The 11684-nt window shown below is 40.0% G+C and overlaps 1 protein-coding gene across 1 annotated transcript in view; it reads right to left on the bottom strand.

Moving 5' to 3' along the window:
- Window positions 1–10175: 10175 nt before the first annotated feature.
- Window positions 10176–11684, bottom strand: part of tmem115 (transmembrane protein 115) — a 13559-nt gene continuing 12050 nt past the window's right edge. The window contains exon 3 of the mRNA XM_046057010.1: window positions 10176–10936. Coding sequence (XP_045912966.1) covers window positions 10630–10936 — 307 coding nt within the window. The 3' untranslated portion in view covers window positions 10176–10629. The remainder of the gene's footprint in view (window positions 10937–11684) is intronic.

The following is an 11684-nucleotide window of genomic DNA, read 5'->3' on the forward strand; positions in this document are numbered from 1 at the left end:
GCGAATCGAAAATGTGTTTAAACGTTTTCGGAGTTGAGAAGCTCCGCAAGTGCCGACGGGTGTTATATAGCTGCAGTAACGTTACCGGAGGCTGCACAGCAACACAATGGAGGTTAATGGATAGGGTTAACCGGTCGACATGCATATAATCAATAACTTTATGCACACACCCTGGTTGGGGTAAGAGGAATATACTTCGGGGGGCTGTCAGGAATAGCTAACTAGCTGCGGTTAGCTCCCCCAGGCCCAGTCACACAGACCACTGCAGCCAACACAGCAGACGTGTCCAGCAACAGCTGATAATGTTCGTACCGCTGTTATTCTGTCAATAAATTCTCAGTAATGTTAAGTTTTAACCTAAATCGAGACACATCTGGCTCGTGATGTAAAATTACAGAATATTCTTGGTGAAACTTAAAATCACTTTGGAAGAAATAAAATATACAACAGTGGTATGAATTGAAACATTGCTTTATTATTATCATTAGGCTATTATAAATAAGTATTTGCAGGAATTATAGTATAAATATACTATATTAATAATATATAAGTATAGTATAGTAAATATTAGCACATATCGTACACTGATTACTACGTTGACACTTGACCCCTCTTTTTTTAACAACTTTTTTTCATTTAACAACTATGCGTGGACCGAGCGGTCGAGATAAACGTCATCCCGTTTTGTGCGCGGTGGCTTCTGGGACAACCCATATATGGAAGTTCAACTTCCGTCACATTTGTCTGCGGGCTGCAGCTGGACCCTTCTCCCTTGATGGGCAAAAAAGACGTTATTTTCCGCTGCCCGCCAACCAAGAAGCAAATGATAGGCTACACTGTAACTTTGCCTTTGTTACTTTTGCGTTGCCAAAATGCTGGACCGAGCGGTCGAGATAAACGTCATCACGTTTTGTGCGCTGTGGCTTCTGGGACAACCCATAAATGGAAGTTCAACTTCCGTCACATTTGTCTGGTTTTTACATACAGGCTATGGTTTGTCTGTGGGCTGAACCTCTCGATAGTGTTGCTCTGAATTGTCGCGCTCTTTGGACGCTGCACGAAATATTTAAGTCACTTCCTGTGTTGGTGCAAAGGAGCACTCAGTAACGATACGTTATGTCCCAGTACATCAAGTGTGGAGCACACAATATTTTATAGCTGCAGTACCGGAGGCTGCATTTTCAGGACCCCTGCAATCCCGGGACCACATTCTTCTTCTTCTTCTAGATGCCTTACGGCATATTGCTGCCTCTCACAGTTCATTCTCAGTATCGTTTCATGGATTCACCATTTTCAGAGGGGTGATCCTGTTGCACATATAAAGTCCATGACTGCTTCCACTATCGTCGATTGGTTCTCAGGAGGATTCAAAATGTCTCTCAATGTCACTGTCTGTATTCCAGCTCCTGATAGCGTAACCACATTTATAGGACCGTAGTACTTTTACGACAGAGCCATCTACTGGATTGATGGAGGTCATGCACAGCAACATGAAGGAGGTTAACCCTGTCATTAGCTGTAGGGGTAACCAGTTGACATGCATATAATCAATAACTTAGGTTGAGGCACACACTCGGTGTTGGTTGAGGTAAGGGTATTTGGCTTCGGGGGGCTGCAAAGAGTAACACATACTGGCTAGCTAGCTAGGGTCCTGGAATTGCAGTTCCGGTCCTAGGATTGCGGTCCTGAAACTCCAGCCTCCGGTACTGCAGCTACATGCTACTCCCGTGTCCACCAAAGCGTTTTTGCCAGCTGAAAACGCCAACTGCTCTTCTGAAAACGCCCAGCAGGGAGCGCTAGCGGGCGTTTTTGAGGAACAGAGTTTTTTCCGACTGCTTTGGTTGCTATGATACATAAAATCCGTGGTTGCAAGTGGTTCTACCTAACTTTACTGGTTGTAAAAATGTTAACACAGAGCAGAGTACTTGCTCTGGCCCTTGCTCTGTCTGAAGAGAAGGCTGAAGCAGGTAGAGAGCAGTAGAGAGAGAGGACGGACTGGCCATATGTGGGTTCATGTGTTGTCACATGAAAAGACATATCCAAATATTAACAATATGAGGGGTGTACTCATTTTTCTGAGATACTGTACGTTGAACTATAAACAGTCTTATTTTCAGACGGGACATTCTAATAATTCTCACATCTTTTCCTTAACCCATAGTGACTAAACCTAACCAACCTGTGACCATTTCAAAATGTTAACCGCATGTTAGACAAGCCTCCTGGCACAAAAGACCTGAGGGATCTTGCTGTAAAGGTTTGAGTAAAGGTTTGTCTGAAAATCAGACCGGCCAGGCCAGGGCTGGACTGGGCCCAAAAAATCTACCCTGGCATTTTTGGACCAGGCAGCCCACAACAATTAGTCGGACACTCCTCACAAATATACCATCAGTGCAGTCCACTTAAATATACTATAATATGCCCCCAAACCCTATAATGCTGAGTAGTGCCATGGATAAGTGTACCAGTGCAAGTGGATCAGTGTACTCATTCGCACTCATTACTGAGTCGCTGGTGATTAGAGGTGGCATGAAGTACACAACTCATACTCAAGTACAAGTAATTTTCACAGCATTATGGGATTAGCCAACAAAATAATGTCGGCCATCAGGACAGTTTGCCAAAGTTGAGACTGCATTAGGAACAGTGCTAGCTGCATAAACAATGTCAAATAGCTTATTCTGCGCAGTAATCACCAGCAGTAGGTGACAGTCTCACTTTATGATGTTACGATTAAATTATTATCATTGACCCTAATTGAAGTTATCATCCTCATTGTCATTATGGCATGGCTCACAAATGGTGTCACTTTGTGCTGAAAAGTGGTGGGGAAATTTAAGGGCTCAGATTAGGGGTCTGACTGAACCCTTAGCCCACGAGACGTGACAATGCACAATACTGGGGTCACGAGAACAAGACAAGAAGATATTCTAATAGTATTTAGAAGAAAATTCATTGATGAAATATTGAAAATGGGGGTCTGGGGGTCCTCCCCCAGAAGATTTTGAGCATTAAACACTTAATTTCCTGCATTCTAGAGAGATTTTCTGCACCAATTTATGGTGGAAATGTTTTTATTTTTATAAGGGGAAACAAAATTCAAGTGGCAGGTGACAAATCAGAATCTAAAAATATTATGGAATATAATGCAGTATTGAGTTACTTTTTTTTTTAGAAAAGGCAGATTTCTTTCTTCTGTATGTACACTCCATTGCATATTTTCTTATTGTGCAAATAAACCTTTCTCAAAGCATTTCCATTTGTTATTTAACATTTCTCTTTGCTATTTTTCAGAAAACCTTTAACAAATGCTCTCAAAAGGTGATGGGGATAAGTCCCCAGAGTAAATGGCACCCATGACCCTATCTCCCTGCTCCCTCCCTACAGGTTGAGCTACTCCATGCTTACCACACCTCCACTCTCCTCCTGCTCTCTCTCTCTTCCACGGCCCTGTCACAGTGACTCTGTCACTCTGCTTCACTGACAAACACCTCCTCTTCTAGGGAGGAATGGATATAGGGGAGCAAATAGAAAGTATCCTAACTGGAAACATCACAAACTGGCATGGGATGCGCACGGCCCAGGACTGGAGGGTCTGCAGCGGGTGATTAAAACTGCTCAGAAGATCATTGGTACCCATTTACTGAGCATCAGTGATATCGGTGAAGTGAGGTGCCTACGCAGAGCCCAAAGGATACTGAAGGACAGTACCCACCCAGCCACAGCCTGTTCATCCTGCCTTCTGGGAAGAGTTTTAGAAGTTTCTGCTGCCGCACCACCAGACTGCATTTTTTAAAAGCCTTTAATTTCTGCATACTAAATTACATTGATTCACTGATGCTTATTAAAATTAAATTCCACTAATTCTTTACTCAAATATAATTCTGCACCACTTATACTGAGGGAAATCTACTCAAAACTCAAATACTAATGGAAACTCACTCAACAAGGTTACTACTAGTCAACTTGAAATTTACAAAAATTTTCAGATAGTAGTCCTCAAAAATACAAATACAACTCCATTTTTACAATTCAACTTCCCTTTATTAGTATCAAAACCTTAAACACCTTCCGTCATTTCTACATTTAACAGACACAAAATAAGGCACATCTTGCATAAAGCTGAACAGAGTAAGTAATTGACTGCTTGATCAGATAATTAACCAACAGTTTTGATAATCAATTTGTTTTCATTCTTTTTTGCAATAATGTTGAACATTTTCTATTTCCAGATTCTTAATGAGATTTTCTGGTGTTAAGTGATAATAACTTGAGGTCTCTTGAACTAAATAAAATTACCTTTTACTACTTACTTTACTGTGTTTTTTGGAAAAAGCGACTATGCTAATTTCATTCCATGAGCAGCACTTTTACTTAATATAAAAGGGAGCTATAAATGTGGACTTTTATGGAATCACAAGCAAATAAAGATAGCTAATAAGGATTGTTTAAAATAAGAAGTCCTACACTACGCAAATTGTTAAGTCAGGTAGACGAGGTAATATCAGGGTTTTTGCAGGTTCCACCTGGTCAAATTTAAGACTTTTTAAGACCATTATGATTGAAATTTAAGATCTGTATCATGACTTAAAAAAAAGAAACGCACAAAGGAAATGCTGTCACAAAATGACTTGCAGAGTAAATCTATGTATTCAAATTAGGGTAGAGTGCATGTCTACAAAATTGGCATAGGACAATGTCAACAATGAAACACAATGGAGAATGACATTGATAAGCTACGTAATTAACAAGCTGGCATGCAATGCACCTGCTGCCGTGAAAAATCGATCACCGGTGAAAAACAAGAAAAATAAAGAAAGCTCTGTGTCTTTTCGGTGACTTTATAAAACATAACCTACTGCTGATGGATAAACTCAGGGGAGCAGGCAGGAAGACAAAGAGAAGCAGGGAAAGCCGGTGTGTTTGCAGTGAGAGACCAGAGGTAAAAGGTGTGTGTGTGTTTGTGTGTGTGTATGTGTGTGTGTGAGTGCAGGGCGAAGTCGAGGCAGGCGCAAAGCAGGTACATTTACAAATAATAATAGAAATAATGTCCATAGTGATTAAAACATGCTTTCATAGGGCGGTATAATGTAAAAAATGAAGATGGTATTTTTATGTGGGGGATTGGGGGTCCTCCCAAGAAAATTATGTTTTCCAATAAAGAAATATGCAATTCCACATAATTTTGGAACATTGTTATTTCCACATCTGTGAATAATAAGTTGGAAAATCTAGAGCAGATTTGGAATAAACTACACCCCCAAAACTACACTTGCTAAATAAGTCTACTGAGGTTGAATTATAACCATTAGACCTGAGAAAATTCATTTGGTTGGTTTTGATGCTCTCCACAATGATTTTACATTTATTGCATTGCACCAAGCAGTTTTGAGCCTCACCACCTTACAATGGCAGGAAAACACATGACCTCAGAATCACTACAGAAAGGATTATTCATGTTTGCCTTTTGTGTCTTAATTTACTGCTTTGTACATTTGTAGAAATTAACATAAATAATAGGCAACATGAGAACCGTCTCCCTTCTGTATTTTTACAAGCATTTCATTTGTACATCAAAATCCAAAAGAATAATCTCTAATCCCTAATTTGCTTTAACGTTACTAACCTCAGCTCCTCCGTGGTCACCACCGTCCTCTTTTTAATTTAATTTAACTATCAAGATGTACAGTAGAGGACAGAGCTGCTGATCTCCACTAACTTTCACCGTCACTTACTGATAATCAATAACGATCATGTGAAATTTTAATAGCGGCGCTCATTCATTAAGCAGCGACAGTAGGCTTCAAATACGTTGCTTGAGACTGGTTTTAAGCTCTAAGATCTGTTTTTCCATCCAAGAGCCGATAAGGTTGCACTTCCCCATAGCTGAAGAATAAATCTGTTTTATATCTGTGGTACATCCGAAAGACTTGCTGCAATAACGCGAAAGCTGCCTGTTAGTCTTTGTAGTTGTAATACAGCGAGCAGCAGTATTTTATTCCAGCCTACCTGTCCAGCTGAGAGAAAAGAGATGTTCAGCTCCGTCCTGAAAACAGACTGAACATTCACGTGGTACCATATTTGGGTCACAAATATTTGGTCTGACCTATTTTCCTCTAAATGGGACAATAATTTACTAAATGAACATCATGCTGTGTTGAAGAAGACTTGAAACCAGCGACTGAGACCATATACGCGCCGGTGGAGTCGCCCCCTGCTGGCTGTTAGAGAGAATGCAGGTTTGAGGCTTCACTTTTCAAACCTGGAGGTTCCTGCTTGGTGAAGACACAAAGCTGCTTCCTGGTTTCACAAATCACACATTAAATATAAAATGTTTGTTGTGGTTTTGAAACGGACCAATCAAAGAAAGAGACGCAGATTCAGGTTGTCCTCACACAGAGGAGCAGGTGGAGGTGGGGCTACTGCTGGAGGCGCTCTCCTCCTCGTTGTTGGGCGGAAGCGAGGAGAGGAGGCCGGAGCCTTACGGCTCGGTCTGGGAGTCCTCATACTTCTCCGCCAGGGCGAAATAGGTCGCTGAACCTGTAGGAGGAAGTGATATCATCAGCCGCCGCAGCGATGTCACCCGTCAGTGTGTGTGAGTGCGTGCGTACCTCATCTTGTGGACCTCGTCACAGCTGGAATGAACGTGCTGCAGAGCCGAAGGATCGGGGTCTGACTGAAGACTGGCAGAGACAGAGACAATCAATCAGCTATCAGTTATCAATCCCTCCTGAAGCGATCAATAAGCCTGTGTGTGTTCTTGGTGTTGCTCAGCTTCAGGGTGTCCATGAGCTCCAGGATCTGTTCCAGGGTGAGCTGAGCCAGTTTACTGCTGGAACTGTGAAGACTGAGGATGGAGACACAACCGCTGTTCAACAGGTACCCAAAAGACCGTCCTCACTTCTGTCCTATCTGTCCGCCCTCACCGGTCTCCGTCCCTCTGTCCTCACCTGCCTACCTGTCCTGTCTGTCTGTCCTCACCTTTGGTTCGCACGCACTCACTTACACACACACTGACGGGTGACATCACTGTGGCGGCTGATCATATCACTTCCTCCTCCTGCAGGTTCAGCGACCTGTTCCAGACAAAACACAGTCAAGTAAGTAGTAAAAGGAAATTATATTTAGCTCAAGAGATTCAAGTTATTATCATTTAACACCGAACACCAAATTTCATTAAGAATCTGGAAATAGAGAATGTTTAACATTATTGCAAGAAAGAATGAAAACAAATTGATTATCAACATTGTTGGTTCATTATCTGATCAAGCAGTCAGTTACTTTGTCTATTCAGCTTTGTGCAAGATGTGCCTTATTTTGTGTCTGTTAAATGTAGAAATGACGGAAAAGATGTTGTGAGATGATACTAATAAAGAGAACTTGAATTGTAAAAATGGAGTTGTATTTGTATTTTTGAGGACTACTATCTGAAAATTTTTGTAAATTTCAAGTTTGCTAGTAGTAATTTTGTTGAGTGAGTTTCCATTAGTATTTGAGTCTAGCACAATTAATTTTTTGAGTAGATTTCCCTCAAGTTGTGCACAATTACATTTATTGAGTAAAGAATAAGTGGAATTTAATTTTAATAAGCATCAGTGAATCAATGTAATTTAGTATGTGGAAATTAAAGGTATTTTAAAAATGTATTATATTGAAGTTGAGGTTTGCTCAAAAATATTATTACCACTACTTAAAAAGTTTGAGGTAATCAGTTTCCACAAATATTTAGAGTATTCTGACCGTATTCAGGTTTACAGTGATGGCTACTGTCAATACTTTTGATGGTAGAATGCAGTTTGAGAGTTCAGATTTTTGACTGCAGTTCCGCCTTCTCTATTCTGAAGCTAGTTCTGACTAAACTCCAGTCTGAAAGACAAGTCTCTCAATCCTGTGCCCAGTCAGTAATGTGTCCATAAAAATACCTCACTCATTCATATTTAATTAAAGAATGGCCCACTCAGTGTAAACAACATCTTGCCAAAATAAGAGCAGTGAAATGAGCAGAAGGAACAAGGACAAACACAGGACAGAACACAGAGAATGTCATCACGATTAATATGGCTTATCACTTTCTATACATACCACATTTCCATCAGGTGAAAAGTGACTGTTATTTATTGCTTGGACTTCAGAGTTTAAACTTAAACTCTACATATGTAATTTGAATTTGCCGTACTTTATGACATTATAGAAGGCTGGATATTATTTTAGGTTCCCTACACATCTTTTGATTATTCCACAGAGTTATACATCACTATCTGTATTTGTGAAAAAGCAAATCTTGTGGCCGCCTTCCTCATAATTGCACTATAAAATGTGTCATCCAAGTTCAAGTCCAGACATTGAGACTGAGCTTAAAGGCTAAAAGGTTTCCACAGAACCACCCAGAGACAACCCCAAGCTGATCAGTAATCAGACTTCCATAATTTTTTACTTTTCTTTCCATTTGACAAATTCTACCATTTCCCATATACATGAATAGGTTTCACACATAACAAGCTGGGTTACATTTGCTTTGATATTTTTGGTCTGTTTTCAATTTGTGAATGTGGACCATTCAGTTTGTGACAAATACAATGGTCAGTAAAGGCCACTGCAAGATTATTAGTCTTAAAACAAATATCAGATTATTAAATATGAAAAAAGAAAACTATATTTGGAACTAAAATGTAACAAGATTTTTCTGTACTTAATTCAATTTTGGGTAGTTTCCAGATTTCTTCTTCATGTGCAGTGCTTCTGAAGGAAACTGCTGAAGTAATGAGTAAAATCCAAACCATATGGCAGTGACCATCAATCATCGTTTATTTTGTTTCCAAAATTGTGTGTGAAATAAAAGAATCGGCTACCTTCAAAGACACAAAAGCTGTCCGACCAGGAACAATCTGTATCTTAATCTCATGGGCTTGTTTTGTAACAGATTGAAGGGGTGAGGGATGAAGTGAACATCAGCTTATGTACTTTATCTTCCTTGTTAAACATGTGCAGCAGAAGTGTGTGGCTCACTTTCTTTAAAAGCTCACAAGTTTAAATTCATCTGGCTGACCTGAAGGACAGGTGGGAAACTGGAATTCAGTGATTTTATAATTACCATATTAGACTGCTACAATGATGACATTGATCATTGATCTTTTCATCTGCATAGAATTTCTGAAGCATCTTATATGAACACATTTAGCCCATCATCCTACCTAAAAAAAAAAAATTCACCACTCTCCCTTGCTTGGCACAAAAATTAAAGATGTTATATGACTGGGAAACCCTGGCTAGGCTGACTACTTACCTTGTCCTATGTCTATGGAATCATTAATCCCCATTACCCAGTGTCTGAGAAACATCAAAACAGTATTTGACGCCACACAGATAAAAAAAATCTGAATCTACAATTAATGAATCAATCATTCTACCTTCTAAAAATATGTGCAATGGCAATATGTCTGTGCATACACAACTATCAGATGCACCTGGATAGTCGATTGCTGATTCTTCTATCATTTCAGATCCCACTAGGCCAAAGTGTAAAAGAATACAGGATGATACTTGAGTAGGCGGCTTGAAAACTAACCTTAAAAATATAATCAACTTATAAACCATAAAACAAAAGGAATCATAATAATCATTAACCATTGACATGTCTTGTAAGCGCACAGAAGTGTTTTTTTTTGTTGTTGATTAGTAATGAACAGATACAGAAGAAAAAAAAGAAAGAAAACAGAATTCATCTCCACTGAATGAAAAATGGGGATAAAAAAAAAAAAAAAAAAAAAGAAAAAAAAAAATCAATCAGGTACATGGTCCATTTCTCTGCCTGTTGTTCCAGAGACACCAGGTGGCAAATTAACCTGGTCTGGAAAATTCTTTTCACATGGCACTTTCTACACATTTTGTATTATAGTTCATTAGCAGGAGAGACATGCAGCAGCTTCTATCCTCTGGTTCAGCAATTGTTGCTGAATATGTGAATATGACATACGTCCTCATTTACACACCTCGTTACATTTTTAGAACCAGTTAACCAAAAGCTAATGTCACTTGCAGCTATTTTTCCGTGCTTATCAAACTAGTGCGCATAGTCGGCTTTCATCAAGAATTGGCCATGAGTCTTTCATTGACGGCTTTCTCATGGCAGCCGATTAGAGAACAACTATGGCTGTCCCGAAAAAGACTTACAAAAATTCTTTTTAATTGTACACCCATTTTGTTATTTATTTAGAAAGCAAGAGAAAAAGACATATGAAGCAGTGGACAGAGCTCTGCAAGTTGGGCTTAAGTCCAGACAAGACAGAATTTTTGGTTGACATTCGGTCATATGCAGGAAGGAAGAGAAGTTTTAATTGTCCAATTTGCCCAACTACATTGAGCATTTACAACCAACATGCCTGAACTGAAAGCAATGTACAGTTACCACCCCTTTGGGCTTCACAATGACATCGACAGAGTGTTTCTGAATGCACAGTCTTGGGTATGAACTGCTCAAAGTTGTTGTGTGTGTTGGTGTGTGATATCAAGTGTGTGCCTAATCACTGTCACTGAATATATGCGTATACTAGTCAGGGACACTGAGTACACTATACCTTCCAGGGACACCAAACAGAGTGTGTGTGTATCTGTACACGGGTGTTCTATTTGTTACGATCTAAAAGTTGCATCCTCGAAGGTGATAATGCTGGATTCTGGGTGTTGTACTCCGCCTGTGGATGATGCTCCGGTGATCTGTGAGATTGAGGTTGAGGAGGGGGTGGAAAGGGAGGCGCCTACGGGTCCCCCTGTTTGTCTCGGCGTGGAGGAGGAGGTGTCATGCCCACCAGGGAGGAGCGGCTGTGTGTCAGTTCTGACCTCGTCCTCTTCATCGTCTTCCTCGTCATCCATGCTGGGCCAGGCAGACTGGTCCTCCACGCGCTTTAGACGTTCGTTCAGAGCCTTGAGGGCTAATTGTCTGGAAGGAAAAGTGAGAGGTTCTTCATTAATCCCAGAGGGAAGTAAATTACATTTACTCATTTGGCAGACGCTTTTATCCAAAGCGACTTACATTTCAGGAACAACATACAAGCATAGGGCTCAACGTTAAACTTTTTTGGCTTTGGGCCCCACCAGGCCAGTTGGTTTGAAACTTACTGGCCCGAAGACAATTTTTACTGTCCCTCCCTCCCTTTTATACTGTTTACATGTTTAATCGATAATTAAAATACATTCTGGATATAAAAAAACAAAACTAAAACGTAATTGCAGTTATGCTGTCATGCTGTGTTGAAGAAGACTTGAAACCAACGACTGAGAATGCTTTGTGTGTAGGGATGGCGCACACACACACACACACACACACACACACACGTCATATGGTTAAAAAGTTGATTTATTTCAGTAATTCCATTCAAAAAGTGAAACTTGGATATTATATTCATTCATTACACACAGACTGATATATTTCAAATGTTTATTTCATTTAATTGTGATGATTAAAACTGACAACTAATGAAAATCCCAAATTCAGTATCTCCGAAAATTAGAATGTTACTTAAGACCAATACAAAAAAAGGATTTTTAGAAATGTTGGCCAACTGAAAAGTATGAACATGAAAAGTATGAGCATGTACAGCACTCAATACTTAGTTGGGGCTCCTTTTGCCTGAATTACTGCAGCAATGCGGCGTGGCATGGAGTCCATCAGTCTGTGGCACTGCTCA

This window comes from Micropterus dolomieu, linkage group LG08 (assembly GCF_021292245.1).
Source record: "Micropterus dolomieu isolate WLL.071019.BEF.003 ecotype Adirondacks linkage group LG08, ASM2129224v1, whole genome shotgun sequence".
NCBI classification, from domain to species: Eukaryota; Metazoa; Chordata; class Actinopteri; order Centrarchiformes; family Centrarchidae; genus Micropterus; species Micropterus dolomieu.